At 38.4% G+C, this 26,775-nt stretch overlaps 1 protein-coding gene across 1 annotated transcript in view; it reads right to left on the bottom strand.

Annotated features, from left to right (window-relative positions):
* The window catches only part of HEATR1 (HEAT repeat containing 1), a 53,728-nt gene that overhangs the window by 7,920 nt on the left and 19,033 nt on the right, over positions 1-26,775 (bottom strand). Inside the window, exons 17-35 of the mRNA XM_054476536.2 lie at positions 26,247-26,438; positions 24,252-24,435; positions 23,971-24,107; positions 22,455-22,647; positions 17,993-18,162; positions 17,432-17,590; positions 15,898-16,140; positions 15,437-15,568; positions 13,980-14,083; positions 13,665-13,808; positions 12,843-12,961; positions 12,626-12,747; positions 10,342-10,470; positions 8,003-8,233; positions 7,276-7,402; positions 5,852-6,015; positions 2,579-2,625; positions 1,103-1,226; positions 384-524 (exon numbers count right to left, since the gene is read on the bottom strand). Of these exons, the coding sequence (XP_054332511.1) occupies positions 384-524; positions 1,103-1,226; positions 2,579-2,625; positions 5,852-6,015; positions 7,276-7,402; positions 8,003-8,233; positions 10,342-10,470; positions 12,626-12,747; positions 12,843-12,961; positions 13,665-13,808; positions 13,980-14,083; positions 15,437-15,568; positions 15,898-16,140; positions 17,432-17,590; positions 17,993-18,162; positions 22,455-22,647; positions 23,971-24,107; positions 24,252-24,435; positions 26,247-26,438 (2,862 nt within the window). The remainder of the gene's footprint in view (positions 1-383; positions 525-1,102; positions 1,227-2,578; positions 2,626-5,851; positions 6,016-7,275; positions 7,403-8,002; positions 8,234-10,341; positions 10,471-12,625; positions 12,748-12,842; positions 12,962-13,664; positions 13,809-13,979; positions 14,084-15,436; positions 15,569-15,897; positions 16,141-17,431; positions 17,591-17,992; positions 18,163-22,454; positions 22,648-23,970; positions 24,108-24,251; positions 24,436-26,246; positions 26,439-26,775) is intronic.

Genomic DNA, 26,775 nt, shown 5'->3' with positions numbered 1-26,775 from the left:
GTCTAAATGGAAATCAGACTCGGGGGTCCTGAGTCACACAGTCATGCTAAGCAATATGTGTGCTCTAACCAGTTTTTCACTTATACAAAGCACCCACTGATTTGGAGTAAAAGTGACTTAGAATTATGCTAAGACTAAGGCCACGTAAGCTCTGTAGTAAGCAAGAATTCCACTAGGCTGAAATTCCATTCTAAGAGCTCTTACAACACACATATATTCCCATTAGAATTAACATCACATTTTAAAACATGTCATGGTATTATATTCAGATAATAATATACTTCAATTTGAAATTGTACCACTAGAGAAATTGAAGGGAGTTAAATGCAGCTCTTTGATAAAGCAAAGTACAGTAAATGGGTGTGTCCTGGGTCTTTACTCACTATTGTCTTCTTCCAGGATATATTTTGCTGTAGCTTGTTATTCAAAAGGTCCAGTGCTTTCCGGCGAACAGACGGCAGGGGATTGCCCACCAGCCCTCTGATCACAGGAATGAATGTCTCTGTGGGCAGCAAGGCATTGACCTAAAGAGAAATTTTATATTTAACATGAAAAGAAAAACAAATTAAAAAAAAAATCAACTTCAATTAAGACAGACTGCTGTCCACTGCACACCTCCAGGCACCAGGCACTTCCACACACATTTTCTTATTTAATTCTTAAAATAACCTTTCAGGTAGGCATGACTAACCACGCATTATCAAACAAAACAAAAGCTTGATGTCAGGAGGTAGTGCCAAAGGCATGAAGCTAAATCATTTAGCTAGATTTGAATCAGCAATCCTAATTTCAAGCCCAGTGATATGTATGTAATATACTTCATATTTTTATTTTATTCCACTTGAATAAAGCAGAACATTATATATTACATGACTTAATTATTAAAATATATGAGGTACATGTTCTCATAACTGGTAAGGAAACAATTTTTTCCAGACAAATCTATTTCTAGTCATCAAGAGATTGTTTTCTAAGAAAAATCTGAGCTTCATTATATTCATAAAAGGAATTGCTAAGTTTATTCTTAAAAACTTTAAATAATTTCACAATAATTTAAAAAACAGCAACAAAACAGTAATTCCAGGCAGAAATGAAAACCTACCTTATCTAACAGGTCGTAAGCTTTACTAAGGAGTGCGCGCCAGAACTTCACGGTGAGTTTGTCTGCGTTCCTTTCCAGGGACTGTGCAACTGCATTGATATAGCCGAGAACGGTCTCCAGCAACCTGAAACACGGAGCCTCGCTCAGCAAACGGCAGCTGAAGGCACTCAGAGAACTTGTTCATGTCTACCTTATGCTAAATGTTTCAAGTAGAAAGACCAATTAAATAATTCCGTACTAAATTATTTCAAAAACTACTTGGAAAGAAAGGAAATGAGGGATTATTGCCATAGACAGAGATCATCAAGAAGTAACTAGGCGCTTCTGTGCAGAAGCATCGTCCTCGCTGAGACTCTGTGAGGTGCTAAATAAGCAACAGATGCTGAAAGCGTTTAAGGAACTCACTCATATCTAGCTTATGCTCAGTGGGTCGCACTGGGCTGTCCAAGTGGGGTGTTCAGGGAGTTATGGCCCTAGGTTAATGGCAGGTGTGTGTGCACACACACACAGGCACACACACACGCACACACACCATACACCATTTGTATAAAGAAAAATATTAATACAAATGAACATAGAACCCACTTCTTTCACATTATTAGGAGACAAAAAAAAAGACTACAAACTTCAAATAACCTGTAATTAGAAAAACACACCAAATCCAACACAACTGCCACTGGAGATCCCCCCACTGCTGCCAGCCTGAGGGGGGAGCTAGAGGGAAGAGTGGAGATAGAAGTTGACACCGCACAGCAGAGGAGGGGAGAAGGGGGCTCAGACAAAATCAGCTCCAAAAACGAAAGCCCTACACATAGCGCTACAAGTTGGCCCACAGGACTGGAACTCAGCAGCTCACAATCCCGGCTGCAGGGCAGGCACTTTCCAGTGGACGGGGCAGGACAGTGGCCCTGGGAACGCCATGCATTTGAAAAGGAGGTACACAGCAAGGCCAGGAGGCAACCCCCGAGGACGTGGAGAGAAAGGAAAATTCCTTACCCAAATATATAATGGCAGCATATGGATTAGAATCCACGGAATAAAGAATTCATGAGCCCATAGAAATCAGAGCCAGATTAAGACACTAAACAGATATGGCAACTCAATACGATACACAAACTTGACATGAATCATGATGCAGAAACACATGCGGTGTAAAGGACAGTGTTGGGATAATTAGGGAGACTGGAGTATGAACTGTAGATTACATCACTGGATTGGATCAATGTTAAATTTTCAGAATTTGATCAATGTACTGTGGTTTTATAAGAACATCTCTTATTCTTATGATTTACTTTCAAATGGCTCAGAGAAAAAACCCTACATAGGGAGAATGCTAAGGCAAATGTGGCAGAAAGCATTATCAAATGGTGAACCTGGTTGTAAAGAGTATATGAATTTTCTGTACTATTTTTCCAGGTTTTCTATAAGTTTGAAGTCATTTCCAAATAAAAAGTAAAAAAAGAAAAGGAAACATACCTCTCTTCAAAGCCTTTTAAAATCTCAGGACCACCACTCTCAACTACCTAATTTTTAAAGAAGATGTCATTAGAACAGTATGGAAGTCAATAATAAAAGTCATTTCAAGTCAGTTCAATGAAACTCGGACCATTCACTCAAACCTTCCACAGCAACTGTTTTCTGACATTACAATTTAATCAGGTTCATATCATCCTCATTATACTGTAGTAACTCTATTTCTCTTAATTTATTTTAATTACATTCTACTGGTAGTATCTAAAAAGTACTACAATGGTTCAGAAAAATACAGCAATCAACACTCAATTACCACTACCGAATTCTATGACGTGCTGATCTGGTGAGCTCACATATCCTTTGTTGAGAAGTTAAACATTACAGATTCAGCTGGAATCCCCCAAGTACTGCTCCTTGGTCCTATTCTCCCTCTACCCCAAGCCCCACAAACACAACCATCATCCCAAATCTGCTTCCAAATGTTTCAAACAGTACGTATCATGGAACAACATGTTTTTCTGGAAACATATTTTTGAGATCTATGCATGGTGACTTATGTTCTAGTTCCTTCATTTTAACTGCATATGATATTCCTCTATAAATACAACTTATCTATCCATTTGCCTCTGTTGTTAGATGTTTAGTTTATGTCCATTTTTTCCCCTTTTACTAATAATGCTAGAGAAGAACATTTTTATGTCCCTTTGAGCATCTTGGCAAGTTTTTACAGCATATATGCCTAAGGAAGGGAATGACCAGATCACAGGAATTACTGGAACTTTCAACCTCATGGAATCCTGCCAATTGCTTTCTAAGGTGGTTGGAACAATCACACTGTCTGCCACTACATACCCAATCCCTAGTACTAACAACTTCAACAGTTTTGCCAATTTGATGGGTATCACATTTAATCACATTTCTTGCTTATTGGAGGCTAAATGACATTGTACATTAACTGGCCATCTGTAATTCCTCTTCAGTGAATTCATATTCTTTGCCAGTTGTTCTAATGGAAACTGAGGCTTTTTGATTTATGCAGAGCAATAATCTTCTCTCTCAGGCTGTGGCTTTCTATTGAATCAAAATTTTAAAGAAATTCTTTCCTATCCTCCAGTCACAATCATGTTCTCCTTGATTTTCTTCTAAACATTTGAACTGTTGTTTTTTACAATGAAGTTTTACTCTGACTAATGTCTTTTCTACAAGGTGTGACATCAGACTTTTCCCCAAATGGAAAACAAATCATGCCAAGGCCAGCACTTGGACCATTCTCTCCCCCAACTGCTTTGTAAAATCACCTGCTGCACCTGTTACCTACGCCCGCATGTGTTTCTGGGCCTACTGTTCAGTCACATTGATCCATCTGATTACTCCTGCACCATAGCACTGTCCTTGCCCCTTACAGTTTGGTATCAATGTATCAATATCATTTCTTAAAATTATATAATTGAAAAAGCACACTGAGTTTCTAGACTAATCTGGGCAGATCTGCCACCTTTAAATAGTGAGGCTTCTTATGTGTAAACACAGTCTCTCTCTTTCCATTTCTTCCAAGTTTTCTTCTGTGTCCCTTCATATCTTGCACATTTCTTCCATAATATTTGTGCACATATTTTTGTCAGGCTTATTCTTGGTACCTTATAAGTTTATGTTTTTATTATACAGGAAATCTTTTTTTTTACTCTGTTTTCTAATTTGAGGAATAATAATATTATATAACAGTGTGCGAGACTAATTAGTTCAGCCAGCCTGCTTGATACAGATCACAACCTACACTGATCTCCAGATAGTGTCTACGCTGATCTCTCTTAAGCAAGCTTACTGAACTCATTATTAGTTCTAACTGCTGATTCTCTTCTTTCCTGATTCTTACACTTCATTTATTTTCCTGAATAGAAACAATGACAGAGAAGATTCTTGTCCCTGACTGTAGCAGGCACACCATTAATAGTTCATCTTTAGGTATGATATAAACCACAAGCTTCAGATTGTCACCTTTATTAGGCCAAAGTAATTCCCATCTATCCTGCACTGCTGAGAGGATTTTTTCCTTTTTTTTCTTTTTTTATTTTTTGAGACAGAGTCTCACTCTGTCGCCCAGGTTGGCTGGAGTGCAGTGGCTCGATCTTGGCTGACTGCAAGCTCCACATCCCGGGTTCATGCCATTCTCCTTCCTCAGCCTCCCGAGTAGCTGGGACTACAGGCGCCCGCCACTACTCCTGGCTAATTTTTGTATTTTTTAGTAGAGACCATGTTAGCCAGGATGGTCTCAATCTCCTGACCTCGTGATCCACCCGCCTCGGCCTCCCAAAGTGCTGGGATTACAGGCATGAGCGAGGATTTTTTTCTCTTAAGTTGTGAATGAGTATTGAATCTGGTGAATTATTTCACTATAAAATGTAAAATGATCATATGGTTTCCCTTCTTCATCTGTTAACGCATTATAGGACTCAATGAACTTTACAGTACTCTAATGTCAAACCATTTTTGCATTCCTGGTCATATTCCTTTCTTTCCTTCCTTTTCTCTCATTGTTTAAATAAGTTTAATACACAAACAGAGAGGTACACAAATCATACATGCAGAACTCACTATATCCAGGTAAAGAAAGGCTGGGCATGGTGGCCCATGCCTGTAATCCCAGCACTATGGGAACTCGAGTTGGGAGGATCGCTTGAGGCCAGGAATTTGACATCAGCCTGGGTAATATAGCGAGACCCCGTCTCTACAAAAAAAGTTTTAAAATTAGCCAGACGTAGGTGGTACACGCCTGTAGTCCCAGCTGCTTGGGAGGCTGAGGCAAGAGGATTGCTTGAGCCCAGGAGTTCCAGGTTGCAGTGAGCCATGATCGCTCTACTGCACTTCAGCCTGGGACACAGAGTGAGACCTGTCTCAAAAAATAAAATAAAATACAGGCAATTTATCTACTCTGTTGGTAGACACTGGAGTTGTTACCAGTTTTGTGCTACCGTGAAGAATGTTATGAATATTATAAAGATTCTTGTAGATTTTTTTGGTGTACAGGTTCATAAACTTCTGGTGGGTGCACAACACTTAAGAATGAAACCACTGAGTTACACAGTTTACATTATGTTCAATCTCAGTAGATCATGACGAACAGCTTTTCATGGTGAAACGTATTTTCTTTTTCTATTATCTTTAAAGGCATGCCTCACATTTTCATGAGCCATTTACCAAGCTACTTCTACTGGTTGAAAACAGTTCCTTGGAGACAGCAGAATACCTTTTTATAAACACATTTAAAGAACACATTACCTTTTTCAGAAAATTATTGGAAGACAGGAACTGAGACATGAAGGACACTGACAAAAATTTAAAATGCCGCAGTTGCTTGCTAGTGTGAGTCTCTACATTAAAAACCTGTAGCATTTCTTCTTGTGATTCACTCTTATTAAATGACACTGCTTTGGGAATGGTTTCTGAAAAAGCAACGAAACAAGTGACCTTACTCATTTTCACCCGAATCCTTCATACAGAATTAACAGATATAACCTTTCGAGTAAAGGATGGTTAATGGGATAACATTTTCACAGAGAAATCTGTTCATCTATTACATCCAGTTTCTCCTCTTCTAAATTAGTGAAAAACGTGAGTGTATTTGCCAAGAAAGTACCCAATGGCCCTGAGAAGCGAGTGTTTAAGACAAAAAACAAAACAGGGAAACTGGACAATCATATGGAAGAAGACCATATCACGGAAGGAGTCTTTGAACTTCCAACTGCAGATGTAGATTTCTTTATTCAATGTATCTAATGTAAATGGGTTGGCAGTGCAGTGTTAAAAACCACTATCCTACAGAATGACTTACTGCTAAGCCACTTCCTTACCCACATCACCACATATACCACATACACCACATACTCTCCAGGGACCTCCCTCGTCTGTCCCTGTCAAACCTGAGCTGACTGCAGGATGGGACAAGTTACTGCCTCGCCAAACAGGGATGACAGGGCCAATGGCTGGCCACACAGAAAACAGTCTCTGCGGAGCTCTTAGAGTACCTTCTTTCTAATGTGCCTTGTTGTTCTGCTTCAAACTGTAGAGAACTAATAAGAACTATCAACACGTCAACCCTTTCTTAATGAAAAAAAGTTTTTTTTAGAGACGGGGTCTTACTATGTTGCTCAGGCTGGTCTTGAACCAAGCTAAAGTGATCCTCCTGTCTCATTCTCCTGGGTAGCTGGGACCACAGGCTGACACCATCACACCTGGCTTCATCAACCCTTTCCCAAGCCAGCCTCAGTGGTCCTGCGGTTAGTGGGATTTTCTTCAAGGCTCTGCTGTATGGTACAATTTTAATATTTTGCTGCCACTCCTGTGGTACCTACTTTTTTTCTTTTCATGTAAATGTCTTCAGATATTTTAATGAGAAGCCGAGAGACAGCTAATGAGGTCCTGATCATTTACTGTCATTTGAACCTAACTCATCCTGGATACCAGCAACATTCCACAGCCAAGACGTCAGTGCAGGGCACAGAGGTATAAAAGACAATGTGTGAGGAATGGCAAATGGAATCCCGACTATTTTCCATAAGGATTCAAGAAACTACACAATCAAATTAAAATGATTAGCTTACTTTAAAAATCCTTCTGAAGATGTACTAAGGATAACCTGCATTCTCTTCTGTTTCTCTTTAGCTTTCAGATTGAACAGTAAGTGACACTCAATCTACGCTTACCTTCTTTTTCCTCTGGCAGCTTTAGTAAGTACTGGAGGATATTCATCAAGCTTTGTATCTGATGCTGAACACTAAACTCACAACAGACTGAAAACCAAAATTCAGTGTCTGCTTCTAAAATAGCATCCTGTGTAGAAAAAGAAAAAGGTAACAGATCTGTACTTAGGAATTGTGAAGGCATAATTTCAAGATAATGTGCGTTAGGATTTCTAGCAGAACAGAGTACACTACTTTATTTAGAGTAGGTCGAGATCTACTCCCAGATTCCATGTCTAAGAAGTCATTTAAAAACGGTCCTTGACTTATCAAAACAGGGCTTTATCCAAACAATCACCTGTGTTTGTGTCTTACTGACTTCAGGGACACGGACGCTCCTCTATTTCCCCACAAACTGCCTTCAAAACCACTTTGAAGAGACACTGTTTCATTACTCTTCAGCCATACTCTGCTGGGCTTAAAACAGGACCACTTGTGTGGCACCAGATCTGTTTCTCAGAAAAGTTAATTCGCCCTCAGAAGATGTTTTGCTGCAACTGAGGATATTCAGAGTGCTATGGGCTCTGAATGCAATTTTTTAAAATGCCAAAAACCTTTTTGAAAAAGGTTCTGAGCAAAAAGGTTCTAAACAACACACATTAGGCATCATCAGCCCCATGTTTAAACTGGACAATATCATAAAATTGTGAGAAATCACCATTTTCCTTATCTTCCCACCCTAGGTTCTGACCTTTTCGCCATAGGCAGCCGCCAGCACTGTTTTTGTGACATACTGTTCAAAAAGCAAGATGAGGAGAATCCAGAGGAATTTCTCTGCACCCAGTGTATCAACAAGTTGAACAAGGATGGGCAGGCGCCTGTGCTCCGGGACGTGTGGCAGTGCATCCACAAATACACCAATGACTTTTACCACGATCTCTTCAACATTTCTTGAAACTTCTATAGAATCTCCACTATCAGACTACAAAACAGCAAGCAGAGACAATGAGTAGGTGCAAGTAATTGTCCACAAAACAAGTTTAGGTGAACAAGATAAGGCTTTTAGATGGGCCCCCAGAAATTGCCGGAAGAATTTTATTTATTTTTTTAGAGACAGGGTCTTTCTCTGGGGCCCAGGCTGAAGTGCAGTGGTGTGATCATATCTCACCGCAGCCTGGATCTCCTGAGCTCAAAGAGATCCTCCTGCCCCAGCCTCTGAAGAAGCTGGGACATCCCAGGACCCCACCAGTACTTTTTAAAAATTTTTGTAGAGACGGGGTTTTGCTATGTTGACCAGGCTGTTCTCAAACTCCTGGCCTCAAATAATCCCACCTCAGCTTCCCAAAGTGCTGGTGTTACAGGTGCACGCCACCACACTCAGCCACAAGGGTTTTAATAATCAAAGGCCTAATAATAAATGTTCAGTAAGTACCTGTCACGTCCCAAGCGCTATTTAGCCCCGAGGGGAATACAAAGCGTAGGATGTGAGCCCTGTCCCAAAGGAGATTTATTTTCTGTATGAAACAGGATACATGGCTGGGTGCAGTGGCTCACACCTGTAATCCCAACACTTTGGGAGGCCAAGGTGGGCAGATCACCTAAGGTCAGGAGTTCAAGACCAGCCAGGCCAACATGGTTAAACCCATCTCTACTAAAAATACAAAATTAGCCGGGCGTGGTGGTGCATGCCTGTAGTCCCAGCTACTCAGGAGGCTGAGGCAGGAGAATCACTTGAAACCAGGAGGCGGAGGTTGCAGTGACCCGAGATCAAGCCATTGCACTCTAGCCTGGGCAACAAGAGCAAAACTCTGTCTCAAACAAACAAAAGAAACAGAATACATATGTGAAAAGATAACAGCAGGCAGTAATGGCAGATGCCAAATACGTGACACTGACAGCAAGTCTGCTTAGACTGCCTGAGAAGGCTGCACAAATCACGCAGGATTTGGGTTGTGCCTCAAGAAGAATGAAGATAAGCAGAGCACAGAAAAGGCCAACAACTTCCTGCTGTTTTCAGAATAAAGTTTGAACCATTTTACTCCAGGTACTGGTGATCCAAATATAGTTGTTGAATAAATGACAGAAAGAATGACAGAAAACACTTGAATGAATGAATAAACCAACAATCTACCTGTCTCAACTCTCTGCTCTCCATCAATCAATCACCATTACATTCTTCAAACATGCTGTGCACATTCCTAGATCATGCCTTTTCTCATACTATTGGCTCTGCCATCACTGAACAAATCCTATCCTTCTTTCATACCGGTACAAATTCTATTTCTCATAGAACTTTCTGGTCATCCTGGCCCATATAGACTTTCCCCTATTCTGAACTCTTTAGCATTTACTTATTCGACCAGCACTGATCATATGAATGCATATTATTATTTTTCTTTTTAGGTATATATCCTATACTTGCCAACTTGGTGGACACTGAGAACACCAATCTAATACTAAGGTTAAAAGAAGGTGCTGAATATGGTCATCCCTGAGATGGTCAATAGCATGAGAAAAGACATTAATTAACAAGTGAAGGGTACATAGAAAACTCAAGTAGATGACCAAGCTCTTTTATTCTTGAGGCTACTTTTAACTTTTGAATTGTTCATTCCTCACTGGGAACATCTCACCTGTCTCCAAGTTTAGCTCTTAGAGAATGCTTGGTAAACATTTGCTAGACTGCATGCTAACAAGTTTGTCACTGTAGCTCTAAAAGTTCCTAGCCTCATCAACATGTAAGAAGGTATCATCAAACTGATGCAATGTCCTGAAATAGATGGTGGATGTAAATTTACTCCACCCGAATGATGTTAAGACACTTACAGTTACACACTCACAGCACAGCAGAACCAGCTATAACACGTTTGTTTATATTATTGGGAAAGACATTGCCAAGACTGCTTCTTAGCTTCAATGTTCTAAAACTTAAGGGCAATGTACTTGAGCATTTCAGAAAGGCTTTTTATACAATTGTTGAGGATATAAAAAAAAACCAAAAAAACTAAAAAAAAGGGCTTTTAATGTCATTTATATGCAAAATTTTTCAATTAAAAAAAGAAACCCCACGATGGTATAAAGAGAGCTTACCTGAATAAGTGCGGGAATAACCATTTTCACTGTCTTGTTAATAACTTGAAAACTGTAAGTATCATCTAGGCGCATGACATTGGCTCCCATAAATGTAAAAATAGACATGATATTGTGTAAAACTTTATCCTGAAAGAAAACACAACTATCAACATTTTCTATTTCTATTAATTTCTACTAATTTATTTTTTAAGAGACAGAGTCTCACCCTGTCATTCAGGCTGGGATGCAGTGCAGTTGTGTGATCACAGTTCACTGAAACCTTGGACTCCTAAGCTCAAGCAATCCTTCCACCTCAGCCTCCTGAGTAGCTAGGACTACAGGTGCATGCTACCCTGCCCAGCTAATTTTTTTTCCTTTTCTTTTTTGTAAGGATGGGGTCTCGCTATGTTACTCAGGCTGGTCTTGAACTCCTGGCCACAAGTGATATTCCTGCTCAGGCTAACATTTTCCATTTCAATGATTCATTACAACTCACCGACAAAAAGAGAAATAACCTGATTAAAAAACAGGCGAAGGATTTGAAAAGACATTTCTTCAAAGAAAAAATTCATACGAAAAGAATATAAGCACAAATACTACTTCACACCCACTAGAATGGTGATAAAAAAGACAGTAACAAGTACTGGCAAGGATGTGAAGAAATTGAGATCTTTACAGGCTACTGGTGGAAGCAAAATGGTGTGGCCACTATGGAAAATAGTCTTGCAAGTTACTCCAAAGTTAAACATAAAATTCCGTGTGACCCAACAATTCCACTCCTAGGTATATATACCCAGGAGATAAGAAAACATGTCCACACAAAACCCTGTCTAGAATATTCATAGCAACATAATTTATAATAGCCCCAAAGTAGAAACAACCCAAATGTCCATCAATCGATGAACAGATAAACACAATGTGGCATACGCATACGACAATATTATTCAGTCATAAAAGGAATACGGATTCAAGCTTCAACATGAATGAACCTCAAAAACATTATGCTAAGCAGCCGGGTGCGGTGGCTCACGCCTGTAATTCCAGCACTTTGGGAGGCCAAGGCGGGTGGATCACGAGGTCAGGAGATCGAGACCATCCTGGCTAACACGGTGAAACCCCGTCTCTACTAAAAATACAAAAAAATTAGCCGGGCGTGGTGGTAGGTGCCTGTAGTCCCAGCTACTCGGGAGGCTGGGGCAGGAGAATGGCATGAACCTGAGAGGCGGAGCTTGCAGTGAGCTGAGATCGCGCCACTGCACTCCAGCCTGGGCAACAGAGCAAGACTCCGTCTCAAACAACAACAACAACAACAACAAAACATTATGCTAAGCAAAAGAAACACAGAGGGCCACATATTGTATGACTCAGTTTATATGACATGTTCAGCATAGGCAGATTGATAGAGACGGAAAATGGATTACTAGTGGCCAGGAGCAGGCTGGTGGTCATGGTGGTGCTGGTGGTGCTGGTGGTGACAGTGGCAGTGACAGGGAGGAGGGAGAGGAAGAGTGACTGTTAATGGGTGTAGAGTTTCTTTTCTGGGGTGATGAAAATACTCTTCAAGTAGATCGTGGTGGTGATCACACAAATTTCGTGAATATACTAAAATCACTTAATTGTATACTTTAAATGGGTGAATTTTATGGCATCTGAACTATATTTCTATCAAAACAGAAAAAATATTAATGATTCTTAACTGTTTCTGGATTATCAACCCCTTTGAGAAGCACAGACTCTCTTACAAGAAAAAAAAAATCCCATATATATATGAGAACCCCAGGTTAAGGAGCTCTGACCCAAATCCTCAATATGAAAATAGCTTCAATCTCTTTACAAATGTTTAAATGATGTTTTTCATAAAAGGGACATGATTTCTTTAAATGATATAGTTTATGATCAAATTAATTTTCTTAAGTCACTGGTTAAAGGTTATTTTGAGGATTACTTGAGGATAAATGAGATATTAACTTTTCCCAATTAACACCAATATCCACTGTTTTATTAGATAGATAGTGTGCCAGGTATTACGCTAAGTACTAACCACAAATTATCCAACTGAATTCCCCCAACAATCCAGTGAAGAAGGTTATTATTCCCACTTGATAAAAAGGGAAACCAAAGCTTAGCAAGATCAATTGGCTCATACAGTCCCAGCTATGAAGAGGCAGGGCTGAGAGTCTCACCAGTGCTGGAAGATTCCAAAGCCTAATTGATTAAATTTAAAATCAATAGGTGCCAATGCATTTCTGTGGAAGAAAAATATCTGAAATATCTGCTAAAATCTTATATCATTAACGCTTACCGGAAATATTCCAGCAACAGTGCCCAAAAGTAAAAGGGCATGGTGATGGGTCTGCGGCATCTCCGAAAGGCGGATGCACTGAACTATCAACTCCACATTGAACTTCTCCTCATCTAAAATATCTACAGTGGTGAGAAAGACAAAAACCCTAAGTGGCAGGTACACTCACACTCAAAGTAGATAATTTTTCTAATCTTTCCTTCCAAAAAGTACCTACCTTTGGGTATTTTGCCACCATCTGGAGAGAGTTTTTGGCAGATGTTGAGCAGACAACTAAGAATTAATTGTTTGGTGTATTCCATATTTCCCTGCTCTTGTGGCAAGGGTTCTAAACACCTTCAGGACACCCAAAAGAGAAATGATGGGAAATGTAAAAGTTGTACAATTCATTGTTACACTAATGGCCGTTGTCCAGAACTCATATTCAATAAGGAATAACTAAAATACTATCATTAAACATGAAGTCGAGAAATAAGACATAAGATTTCTAACTCTAATTTCTCTCATATAGACAGGCGCTATGTCAAATTCCACTTCCTCTCTATTGCACTTTCCATTAACCTATTTGGAATCTTACAGGACAACCTTCAGAATTACTTTGCCTTTCACAAGAAAGCACACGCTACAATTCACACTCAATTTACACACACACAAATCTACATATATAGAATATATACATCTATATATATGAAAATATATTTAGATAGCAAACACTATATATACACATATCTATATCTATATAAATTCAACACTGTATCTTGAAATACAAGTAATGATGTCCCAGGCATGCTACTGAAAAGTTCAGAGGAAAGTAGGCTGTAGAGTGAGTGGTCATTTACTACGTGACACAGGACACTAAGGTCAGTTTGGGACACTGGCAATGGATACCTAAAACCAATCTTTTAATTTCACTTGTAGTACTTGTCTTATTTTACAGACTAACTAAACAAGAGAAGAGTATGTTGAAAAGAGAATGTTAGATAAGATGGGCAAGAATTAGAGTCCTATTCTCTCACAGATCAAAGCCAAGTGTCATTACCTTGATAGCAAGTTAAAAAGAGTTGGCACCAATATCTGAGGACTTTTGAGCTTCTTTTTGTGCTGCAGTAATTCCAGGATGAGAGTTACTCTTTGCCAGTAGGAACCTCCAACTTCCTGAACAGATTCTAGATCTTGTGATTTTCTGGAAAATGGAGAAGACAAAAAGTTGGAAAAGCAAACTCTATCATGTGCTAAGTAAAAACCATTGTGCCTGATTATAGCAAATTGATGGGTATCAAAAAGTTCCAATGATTTCATAACATTCAGAGTCAGGGGAACAACAGCATGTACTCAATGCATTTGTAGCTCTTACTTCTGCTGCATTTTTTGCCTTCTTTTTTGCTGAACTGTGCCCAAGGGTTTAGCTTTATCTGGTGGCTCCAGTTCTATTCGGACTTGTTCAGCATTAACGGAAATCTGAAATATTGAAGGAAAAAGAGTTGATGATATAATCCATTGGGATAAAATTAGAGCAATAAATGTTAACCCCTAGGAAGGATTTATTCAATTAAGAGGGAGGAATGACTTACTGGATATGCATCTGAACCCCCCCCAGCACTGGATGCTACTACCTTGTTACAGAGTTGTTGAAAAACCAGAATGAGAAGAAAGCAAAGTAGGGCAGAGTATATACCAAAAGCACTAGCCAACATAAATTCAACTTCAGATTTTCATTTTAACTAAGCTCTCCTACTACCATGCACTTGCTTTCTATATAATTTATCTTGGGAGTCTCAAGTTACAGCCCTGCACTTGTCTTGATTAGGATACGGTATCACTTCTCCAGTCCAGTCACTCAATTTCATGTTCATCCCTTAGAGTGGAAAACCAGTAACGCAATACAGAATCATCCATACCAATTGTTTCCAAGTGCCGGATCAGATATGTATATTCTAATCAGCTGGGAAGGAATAAGACATATACACACATGCACAAAAACAGACTCGCTGCCCCAGAGATTCTTTAGATATGGGGTGGGATCCAGATATCTCTTTTTATAAGGTTCTAACATCACGACTACATCTTTGGATTCTGATTCAAAGAAAACAACTATAAAAAATACTTTTGCAATAACCATGGAAATATGATTATGAACTAGGTATTAGATAATACCAAGGAATTATTATTATTATTATTTTACTTCTAATGGCATTGTAGTCGTATCCACTTTTCAAAAGATGCACACTGAAGTACAGAGGGATGAAAGCACATGACATTTTGAGATTTACTTTAAAATATTTCAGCAAAGAAAAAGAAGGAAAAAAGATTAAGTAAATATGTTAAAATTCCGAGAACTGCTGAATCTAGATACTAGAACTTTATTCTATATTCAAAAAACAGAATAACTAGGTTTCAATATACATAAAAAACCAACAAGCAGAATTTCAATTCCATTATATGTCATTAAACAACTATTTAAATTAAGTAGAATAATGTTACCCAGTTCAATACTGAGCCACTGACTCATTCCTATTCCTTGCATAAAGGAATAGGTAGATTCCGTCTAATATGAGTAAGATCACACACACACATATTCCTACACATCCTATCTGGTTAAAATTATCAACAAATACTTCATAAAATAAAATAATGGTAAAGATTTAAAATTTTTTATTTTATGCCTCTCTATGATTTACTTTTCCATCATTTTTGTTAATGGTAACATCTGACCTCTTATAAGCACTATAAAATGCAGGACTCTTAAACATGGTGTCCCTTGGAAGAGACTATAAACATTGATAAAAAAATTACAAGAAGTTTGCAGCTTACCCCTTTAAAAACACTGCTGACAGTCTGAGCACAATGTGAGTTTTTACAGTTCACCAATAAATCAAACAACATGCTTAAAAGCTTCTGCTGAACTTTTTCATCTGATATGGCTGCAAAAAATGGTTTTGTAATCTAGAGGGGGCAGAAAAAAGGCAACTGAGTTCAGTGAACAAGTTTAAACTCCACAAATAATTTTTATATCAACCTCTCTCAAAATACAAAATTGTTTCCCATTTAATTTTGTCAGTTAAAATGCAATTCTTTTTAATGACCCATGTACAACATTCAGTTTTCAAAAATGGGTCAAATACATCATATTCCTTTAAAACATGTCTAGTCTACCTGTAACTATCTTCTCCAAATAAAATATTAAATTTTTTTTTTTAAACTCTGTTCCTGTTGCCTTCTACCTTTAAATGCTTGAACATGCTATGCCTTAGTTTCTGAAAGAAATCACTGACCTTTTCAAGGGCTGTGATCTGAATGGTTGGCATTCCTGCGTAAAGTTCCTTTGTTGTGTGCACAGCTTTTATAAATACATCTAGACTCTTCGGATCCTTATTTAAAAGGGAAGCTGAAAATTCATTATACTTTCCCAGAGTGAGATGCAAAACAACGGCCTCATCTTTCAGCACAGCTGTGGGCTCCTTCTGGATCTTTTCTAGCAGTTGTTCAGCCATAGGCAATAGCTGAGAAAGCACCATCTAAAGATCAAAAGACTATTAGTAAATAGTTATGTATATTTACATGTTTTTGCTCACCCTACAGAGACACTCAAAGCCTGCTGTAAGATAGGAGTTTAGCCTGGAGGAAAAAACCCAATGACGGTAACTTCTTAGACATGGAGACAGCTATTAATTCACACTAAGGCACTCAGGTCCTTTCTGATAGTTCATGTGTAATGCTCAAAAGTGCTAAACCCTTCAGAGACGAGCAGAAAGATAATCTGTGAGCATCCCTCAAGACTTGAGAACAGAAAACACAAACTAAAACTTTAGAGAATAAAAATAAAGTTTAACATTCCCTAAAACACTGTATGCGTCCTTCAATGTTTCCAACTTGGTATAATTAATATTAATTCAAATTATGTATGTGAATCTTTAACTGCTAAACTAGGGGCCAACAAATTATGGCTTCCAGGTCAAATTCAACAGACCACCTGTTCTTGTAAATTTTATTTACTGAAACACAGCCATGCTCATTTGTTTACACCCTGTCTGTGGCAGAGATGAGTAGCTGCAACAGAGACTGTGTGGCCCCGAAAGCATAAAATATTTCCTATCTGGTCCTTTACCCAAGAAATTTGTCAATTACTAATTTAAACTATACCAGGGACAACTAAGGGCTGAATGCAACCTGTTTGTTTCTACCAAGAAAGTGTAATCAAATGGTCTTCAATCCATTTGACTCATTTTAGTTCTCTAAGCCTACAGTCAGTATAGGACTGATGAAGCACACAGACATTTCTGTAACACTGGGATGAAAGAACCTTTTTTTTGTTGGTCAGCACATGCCATCACATCAACAAGTGTTTCACAACTGCTTTCTTCTGTAACGCAAGCTTCTTTGAGAACATAATGAAAGCTCTAAATATATATAATAAACGAGCAAATGATTTTGGAATTCTCACAGACTTGTGTCCGAATATATTCCTTTGTATAGAATTTTCACTTGAAAAACAGAGATGAACCAACAGCTGCTTTCAGCAGTGCAGCCCCATGAGACACGAGACTGTTAAGTTCATTTAAAATAAACTTAATGATTAGACAAGGACAACACATTTAATTTTAAAATAAAAAGAAACTCACCGGTACTTGTCTTTGTATCTTTTATCCGTTTTTCTCTACCTCAACTCATCCCCCTCTCAAATTAATATTACATTTATCTCTTCTGAGTGCACACATGCAACTCTTACAATTGTCTTCCTTACCCACAAGCAGTTACAATTCTTTAGTAACATCGCAGGAATGTACAATCCACTTAAATGGCACATACCTCACCGTTGACTCCCTGAAGTACTTTCATCAAATATTTTGCTATATAAGATGGGCAACTATATACACAACTAAGTAAGTTTTTCAAAGTTTCAGACAACTTCTGATGAGATTTCAGTTTCTTTTCTCCCTGTAGTTCCTCAAATAAAGTAGCCAAATCCTAAGATACCAAAAAGAAAATTAGACAAAAAAGGGTTAAGAAACTACAAAGGCTAAATATATTAATTATGGAAGATTCTTACCCAAATGATGTGACATTGTTTATAATTTTGCATTTCTCCTTAAAACCTTAATAAGAAAGGTTATTAAAAACACACAGTTGGCTTACTATGAAAAGCTATACACTAATCCTTTATCCAATGAAAAGAGCAAAATTGAAATATGACATTGCTATCTTTTAAAAAGTAGGGGGAGACAGATGTACAGATATTGACCTATCAGTTCCTAAATCCAATGACTTAGTCCATCAAAATCCCTACACAGTGAAATGTTGAGAATGGAGAAAACTGCTCGAGTACACACAGGCATGAACACACTCAATCTTCTTTGCTAACGAGCTTACCTGAATAACATAGGCAGCATCTGAAGTGATCTCCTCCGCTTTAGAAATCAAATGATCTATTATCAGATAAAACGGGGACGCCACTCCACTGAGGGCCTGGAGACACTGAATGGCAGCCCTACGAACTTCTTTTATGGGGCTTCCCAGGTTAATGAGTAAAGATGTCACCACTAAAATCAAAGGAAAAAAAAAATTTAAGAAACAATTTTAAAAACTGAAACAGTACAAAATTTACATAGTACCAAAGGTACTTGATAAAAAGTTTCCCTTCGAATTCAAACTCCTTCTCTGAAGACTGTTCACTGTTTGAATATTTAGCATTACAGAGAAAGGTTAGGCATATGTTACCTGGTGCATTCTTTTGAAAATACACAAATAAGAGCATATTATAAACCCTGTTCTACACCAACTACTATCACATCTGAGCTGGACGTTGTGCAATGGTGCAATCTCGGCTCACTGCAACCTCCGTCTCCTGGGTTCAAGCAATTCTCCTGCCTCAGCCTCTCGAGCAGCTGGGATTACAGGTGCATGCCACACGCCTGGCTAATTTTGGTATTGTTAGTAGAGACTGGGTTTCACCATGTTGGCCAGGCTGGTCTCGAACTCCTGACCTCAAGTGATCCACCCACCTCGGCCTCCCAAAGTGCTGGGATTACAGGCACATCTAAACTCTTGGGAGTGTTTTCCATAAGTACATACATATCCAAATTACGTCATTCTTTTTTTTTTTCAGATGGAGTTTTCCTCTTGTTGCCCAGGCTGGAGTGCAATGGCATGATCTCAGCTCACTGCAACCTCTACCTCCCGGATTCAAGCGATTCTCCTGCCTCAGCCTCCCAAAGTAGCTGGGATTACAGGCATGCGCCACCATGTCCAGCTAATTTTGTATTTTTAGTAGAGATGGGGTTTCTCCATGTTGGTCAGGCTGGTCTCGAACTCCCAACCTCAGGTGATCCGCCCACCTCGGCCTCCCAAAGTGCTGGGATTATAGGTGTGCCCGGCCAAATCACTCTTTTTTAATTGTAAAGTATACTCCAATGTATTTTCCATATTTTAAAAACCGGTACCTTACTGGTAAAGTTTAGGTTGTTTCTATTCTTTTGTCATCAAAACAATGCTGCAACCAACACCGCTGTGCATACAGCCTTGTACAAGCGTGCACAGGAAATTACCCACCTGTGCATCGTACTCTACAAATATTTGGTCCCAGACTGGTATTTTGATTTTACTTTTTGATAGAGAAATGTTACAGTCAAATTTTTCTTCTACTTTTTTTCTGGTGCTTAAAAAGGCCCTCCTCATTCTAAGTGAAATTAGAAAGTATCTATCTCTATAGTTAGATGGAGAGATCATATGTACCTCATGCTTTCTTCTAATGTCAGAGCTAAGTTTATGTTTAATCTTTAGTTCACATGAAATTTCTATCTAAGGAATGAGGTTGGAGTCAAACTTTCTAATGTTTCCAAATGGATAGCCAGATGTCCCATTTAACAATCCACATAACCATCTCACAGATCTTTGATTTTGGCTTTATTATGTTCATACATTCCATAAGTATTTGAAACTTGTCTATTTCTGCCGGCTAGCACTTCTAGAATCATGTTCAATGAGAGTGATGATTTCAGCAGGAATGCCTTTGTTTTCCCAATTATGAAGTGAAAATGCTAGCTTTAGATTTGAGGAATTTTTGATCATGTTACTCCTATTCTGCTGTCAATCAGGATTACTGATTTTTGGTTAATGCCTTTTCAAATCTTTGGACATTTTATGGGTTTTGTCCTTCACTGATACAGTCAATTATATTAACATAGTTCCTTTTACTGAACCAATTTTATATTCTGGGCATGAACTCTAGCTAGGTAAACGATTTTTATAAATATGCTGCTAGAGCCTATTTGCAAATATTTTATTTAGGATTCTTACATATTATTATTCAAAGCAACATGGCCTATAGTTTTTGTCTGTAGGCTTTCTCAATTTTCAGTGTTATGCCAGTTTTAAACAAAGACTCTGGAAGCTTCCCTTCTCTATGCCCTGCCCAGTTCAACAACACTGAAAAAATCTGCTTCAAAGATCTAGTAAGAATGCATCTGTGAGACCAACTGCGCTAGGGTTTTTAAAAAGATGTCTTTGGAACAAAGAGATATCTAAATTCCTTTTACAGTAATTCGTTATTTAAGCTTTATTTCATATCTACTACAGCAAACTACAGTCATTTATATTTTGCTAGAAATTATCCATTATACTTTCCATTTCTGAAATACTAAGATAAAGCTTGACAAGCTTTCAAACCTGCCTAAGAAGTTCATACAGGTTGAGCAACCTTGATCCAAAAAATCCAAAATCTCAAATTTTCGGAGCACCAAGATGACACAAGTGGAAAATTCCACACCTGACTTCATGTGATGGGCTGCAGTGAAAATGCAGGCATACAACTGTTTATTCAGTGTCCCCACGGAAAAAAAGACCCTCCCAGCCCCCTGCAGCTGCAATATATCTTTTTCACAAAGCCCAAATTCTTCCACACAAGCATCCCACAAAGGGCAATACCAGTGGAAAAGTGAAGTTCTTCCATCTTGCTATTTACAGTCAAAATGACATATATGACTCAGAGGCCATTGCCAAAGGACAGTAAACATTTAATACCAAATTGGAAAACTGAAATAGTTATCTCTAAATAAAATATATGTACCTTTTTGAAAACCCACCAGTTTAGCAGAAAATAACTATTTTAATAAATTGCTATCTCCATACAATGGAATACTCTGCAGGCAGTTGTAAAAACATAAATTTTTCCATTTATTAATATGGAAAGATGTCCATATTAATTGAAAAGTTAAAGTTAAAAAATGTATAGGGAGTTGTTTTTATCCAAATACAACTAGAAAAACCTTAACAGTAAACTCACCTAAAATAAAGACTGAAATTTTGTAAGTGAATAAAAAACTACTTTTATGGAAATTTTATTTTAGATATAAAACTTGAAATTACATATCTACTTTACTTTATATGCAACAAAATTTGGTTACAAATGTAATTATGTGCTCTTTCAAAGAACTAAAAAAATAAACACTGAGGAATTGTTCAGGGGAAAGTACACGATCATCACTTTGCTTTCATAGAACATTTACAAAGAGTAATTTTGGAATTAAAAAAACAAAAAAACAAAAAAAAGGACATCTTCAAATTTCCCCAGGGCCACTCCTATGCCTCTGATATTAATAACATTCCAGTTTGAAGCATCAATCATGTCCATTATGCTAATCAATTTTTTCATCTTCAACCACTCTTCTCTAATTCTGCCACATCCCCTCATGTCAATAGCTCTGTAAGTCAAACCACTTTTCAATATTGCATTCATTGTTTCATGAAATTCTGCATCTTTTGCAAAATTTGCAATTCTACATTATAAAAAAACTTAACTTTCAGTTATTTCATTAGAGAATGCCGAACCTGAATATGATTTATGCCTGATAAAAGAGATAAATGCATGAGAGTTTTGTTTTTGTTAGTTCATTATTAAATTGTATTATGATGATCTGACTTCTACATCTAACCCATTGCTGCTACAGCTCAGAAAATGAATAGCTGATTATTAAGAACTCATATAATCACCTGTCATTTCTATTATTAAACTTTTTGTTTGGTGAGATTTTGCAAGTGCCAGTAACTTAAAAGCAATACTTAGATGTAACCAGAAATTAGAAGTAAACAGAAATATGTATAGATGTATAGTTTTTGTTTTTTTTTTTTTTTTTTTTTTTGAGACAGGGTCTGGCTCTGTTGCCCAGTTTGGAGTGCGGTGGTGCAATCACAGCTCACTGCAGCCTTGACCTCCCAGGCACAAGCCATCTTCCTACCTCAGGCACCTGAGTAGCTGGGACTACAGGCAAGCACCACCACACCCAGCTAATTTTTGAATTTTTTGTAAAGGCAGGATTTCATCACGTTGTCCAAGCTGGTCTTGAACTCTTGGCCTCAAGTGAGCCTCCTGCCTTAGCCTCCCAAAGTGCTGAGACTATAGATGTGAGCCACCTCACCTGGCCTTTATAGATTTTTTTTTTTTTTTTTTTTTTGAGGTGGAGTCTCACTGTGCCACCAGGCTGGAGTGCAGTGGCACGATCTCGGCTCACTGCAATCTCTGACTCCCTGGTTCAAGCGATTCTCCAGCCTCAGCCTCCCAAGTAGCCGGGATTACAGGCACACGCTACCACGCCCAGCTAATTTTTGTATTTTTAGTAGAGACAGGGCTTCACCATGTTGCCCAGGATGGTCTCGATCTCCTGACCTCATGATCTGCCTGCTTCGGCCTCCCAAAGTGCTGGGATTACAGGCGTGAGCCAGCACGCCTGCCCTCTGCTGTTTTTTTTTAAGTTATAATTTTCCAAACTACATAAACCATATAGAGAAAGCATGAACAGTTGGTCATGACAAAACATAACAATGCTACTTTTAATACCTGGAGAAGATATGGACGCCAGTTGGTGTTTACACTGTGTCTTCTGAGAAGAGAGCATTGCACAGCCCACATAAAGAGCTTGAGTCTGCAGCACTGTTTTCATATTGCAGTTTAATGGGTTTGAAAGGCTAGAACCATAGGTCCATAAAACAGAACAGAACTTGAATAACTGAAAAACATCTTCTAGATGTACCTAATTAAAAAAAAAAAGCAAACTTTTAATTCTTACTCAAATAAGCTGGTTCGAAATCCTCTTTTCATTAGTGTACAATTATAAATAAACAAATAATTTAAGGCAAAGTTTTGCTTTGTCTAATCATTTCAAATTATTCCATATTCCATGTTTTAATGAACTGGGAAGATGTCAATGAAGAGTGATATTCAGAAGCTTCACTATAACTTTGCACTTGAAAACACAGAACCAAGACAGGAGCGGTATCTGGGACGCCTAATTAAGAAAATACTTCAACAATGTGCTGAGCAATGCCAACTCCATGTCAAATGCTGTAGAGAGAACAAGTCAGGCAAGAACAGGAACTGACCACTGGGCCTGGCAACGTGGAGGTCACTGGTGCTGGGGATGAAATTTCCTGAGTAACTTCACGTGTGCTAAATAACCTCTCTGAACATCAGTATTCACATTTTTAAATGGTATTAACCAATCAAAAAGACTGGGCTGTTGTTATTTTTAAATACAGTAATGGGCCTAACATATTAGTAGGAGTGTAGCAATGTTAGTTTCTATTCAACCTACTGATGAGTATTGTGATTGTATTCTTTTACAGGGCCTGTGCTTACTATTATATACTCTTCACTGTTTACAAGTCTACTTTCGTTTACATTATAAACTGTCATAACCCAAATAACCCACAGTATCTTTTTATTTATTTATTTATTTTTTTGAGACGGAATCTCGCTCTGTTGCCCAGGCTGGAGTGCAGTGGAGCGATCTCTGCTCACTGCAAGCTCCGCCTCCCAGGTTTATGCCATTCTCCTGCCTCAGCCTCCCGAGTAGCTGAGACTTCAGGCGCCCGCCACCACACCCGGCTAATTTTTTTTTGTATTTTTCGTAGAGACGGGGTTTCACCATGTTAGCCAGGATGGTCTCGATCTCCTGACCTCGTGATCTGCCCACCTCAGCCTCCCAAAGTGCTGGGATTATAGGCGTGAGCCACCGTGCCCAGCCCATCTTTTTTTTTTTGAGACAGAGTCTCACTCTGTCACCCAAGCTGGAGTGCGGTGGTGTGATCTCGGCTCACTGCAACCTCTGCCTCCTGGGTTCAAGCGAATTCTCCTGCCTCTGCCTCCCAAGTGGCTGGGATTACAGGCCCCGCCACCATGCCTGGCTAATTTTTATATTTTCAGTAGAAATGGAGTTTCACTATGTTGGCCAGGCTGGTGTCAAACTCCTGACCTCAAGTGATCCGCCCGCCTCGGCCTCCCAAAGTGCTGGGATTGCAGGCCAGCCATATCTTCTTTAAGGGTAGAGTACGCCTGAAAAGGAGAAGCCTTGTACCTTTATGAAAAGTTTCATCAGAACTCTGAAATGAACAGCATCGGCACCATTGAGCATCATCTCAAACAGCCCAATGAGCAAGTGCAGATAGTCCCTGCTGTCTTCTTTCAGTTGTTCAGGATTCCACCATATATCACCTACAAGGACATGGAAAGATAAATGATGCTAGACCCTACATGAACATGCCGGGAGCTTTTTATTCAAGACAAACAGTCATTGTGGAGTCAATCATTCAGTTTTGCAGACTATCACATTTAAAAGATTCACAGCTTGTATCTTACCTTTAGGAAAAGATTCAGGAGCTTTCAGTGCATATACAAAATTTTTCAAGGAAAATACAAGAAAAACCGAGTCCTCCACGGCCACCCTCTGAGTGCTGTTGAGCTCTTCTACATAATGTGCCCACAGCTCCACTGGGATCCCTCTGTCTAACATCAGTTCAATGTGCCATTCTGAGGGAATTTCCTGAAATGTTAAAGGAAACAAAAACTAGTACAAACTAAGGGTTCTGAACATGGGTTATATGAATTCCTCTCCATAATATGCAAAAGTTTTGTTTATGTGTGCATTTTGGTGGGGAAAGGATTAACAGAACTGCTTTGGTCGGATGTTTAAAGAGGTTTATCACTATTCACAAGGTTAAATTTTATCTATGTCTTACTTTGAAACATTATCTCTAAAAACAAACTTTATTCATATGAACTGTTTATCCAATAAAGGGTAGGAATAAATAGGCATATTTCTTTTTTTTTTTTTTTTTTGAGACGGAGTCTTGCTGTGTCGCCCAGGCTGGAATGCAGTGGCACAATCTCAGCTCACTGCAACCTCCGCTTCCCAGGTTCAAGCAATTCTCCTGCTTCAGCCTCCCGAGTAGGAAGGATTACAGGCGCCCGCCATCATGCCTGGCTAATTTTTGTATCTTTAGTAGAGATTAGGTTTCACCATTTTGGCCAGGTTGGTCTCGAACTCCTGTCCTCAGGTGATCTGCCCACCTCGGCCTCCCAAAGTGCTGGGATTATAGGCGTGAGCCACCGTGCCTGGCCAAAATAGGTGTATTTCAGAACAGGAAGATAAACAGTTGGACTGCCAAGACATAGTTAAAGGGAATTCTTTCATTTCACCGTTTTACCACTAATCTGAATAAGGTACATGGCAAAAATCTCCAAACCTGCAGATGATTTTAAACAAGTAGCAAAATGTTAGGTGTTTAGAAATTATACTGTAAATGCCAGAAGAATGCAGAACAGGTGTAAGAAAATGACAAATGTGACTCTGTACAACCAGTACAGAGTAATAACTTCGAAGGAAAATAATCCAAAGCCAGATTTACAACGTAACGTCTCCTGTGAGGGATTTGATTAACTCAATGTGCTGCTACAGGCAAAAACATGCTCATGGCCTCGAGAAAGGCATTAAAAGTAAAGCAATATAAAATAACCTGTTATCTACATATGTATAATAAAACATTCTATTTGTCCATACTTTCAACACTGAGAATCAGTATAGTTCAGGTCATCATATTTCACAAAAGACACCAAAAATAGAAGTTAAGAAGGGCCTATCTGGGCTACTTTTCAAAATGTGAAGATTTTACTCTTTTTAAAGTTTACACATTTTAGCTAACAATGGCCACCATCAGAACTTATAAAATCCTGCGGGTACACGTAAATGTGAAAAAGATATAATTCATTTAGTAAATCCTATAATGAGAAGCCCTCTAAAATTTGGAGGACAAATAAAAACAAAATCCTTACATATAGCAGATATTAAAAAAAACAGTCTTGCTACCTCAAAACATGTCAAATGTAAACAGCTGAAACATGTCCCTTAGTAATACTATGAAAGACACTAGTAGGCTGGAGGGATACACATCTATGTAATATTAAAATTGTTTAAAGCCTAAAAGATCTATTTTTAGTAAACAAATGAAATGGTATTTTGTTCAAGCACTAACACACCAAGTGAATTCTTCATCACTAGAGGTAGTTAGGTGTAGCTTGGGTAATTATCCAATAAAGACAATAAAAGAGAGGAGAGTCAGGCATCAGATACAAAATATTGCAACCCTGAAATTTTATAATTCAACTAAACTTTCTGCAAAAGCAAGGGAGTGCCTAGTTGACTATCTCACTGCTACCCAAGACTGCTTCACACTTCATCCAGCTAGTATCCGCAGACTTAACATCTCGCCTCTGATTTTCAGTTTTGCTGTGACTAATAGGCCAGGCTGTTGTTTTATTCAACATCCCACTTTCTGGAGATTCTGCTTTCCTTACCACTGCAGTAATGACACTTTCAAGCTTCTTTATTTTTTTCTGCAACAAACTGAAGACTCTTATCGCAAATGGAAAGTGGGTTTCTTTTAAAGATGAACAACAGGAGACGAGCACAGACAGGATCACATGAAACGTTACTTTCTGCTTCAGGTTAAAGGACTCCTCCTCACCCATGCTTATTAAATCCTCCACCTTGAAAAATAAACACACTCTATTACTAGTTGCTCTTGATTTTCATAAAACAATTTTTTCAACTCAGATCTATCTAGGTATTATTTTACATTTAAAGTGAGATGACAAATAGAAAGCCTTTATAAAGTACTAAGTACTTATTTCTAAGTAATTATAAGAATAATTTCAGAAACTGTAATGAACATAATTGCACTTGCCAACTGGTTAATGTATTTAAATCACACATCTAATCCTTTACAAAGGTTTATTTAATAAGGCAAAGATAATTTTCTCCTCTTTGTGATTATATTTTGCTATTTTAACAACAACAACAAAAAGACTAATATTTTAAATGGGA

This window comes from Pongo pygmaeus, chromosome 1 (genome assembly GCF_028885625.2).
Source record: "Pongo pygmaeus isolate AG05252 chromosome 1, NHGRI_mPonPyg2-v2.0_pri, whole genome shotgun sequence".
Taxonomy (NCBI): Eukaryota; Metazoa; Chordata; class Mammalia; order Primates; family Hominidae; genus Pongo; species Pongo pygmaeus.
The sequence above is the reverse complement of the archived record's forward strand: the minus strand, read 5'-3'. Positions and strand labels throughout refer to the sequence as shown.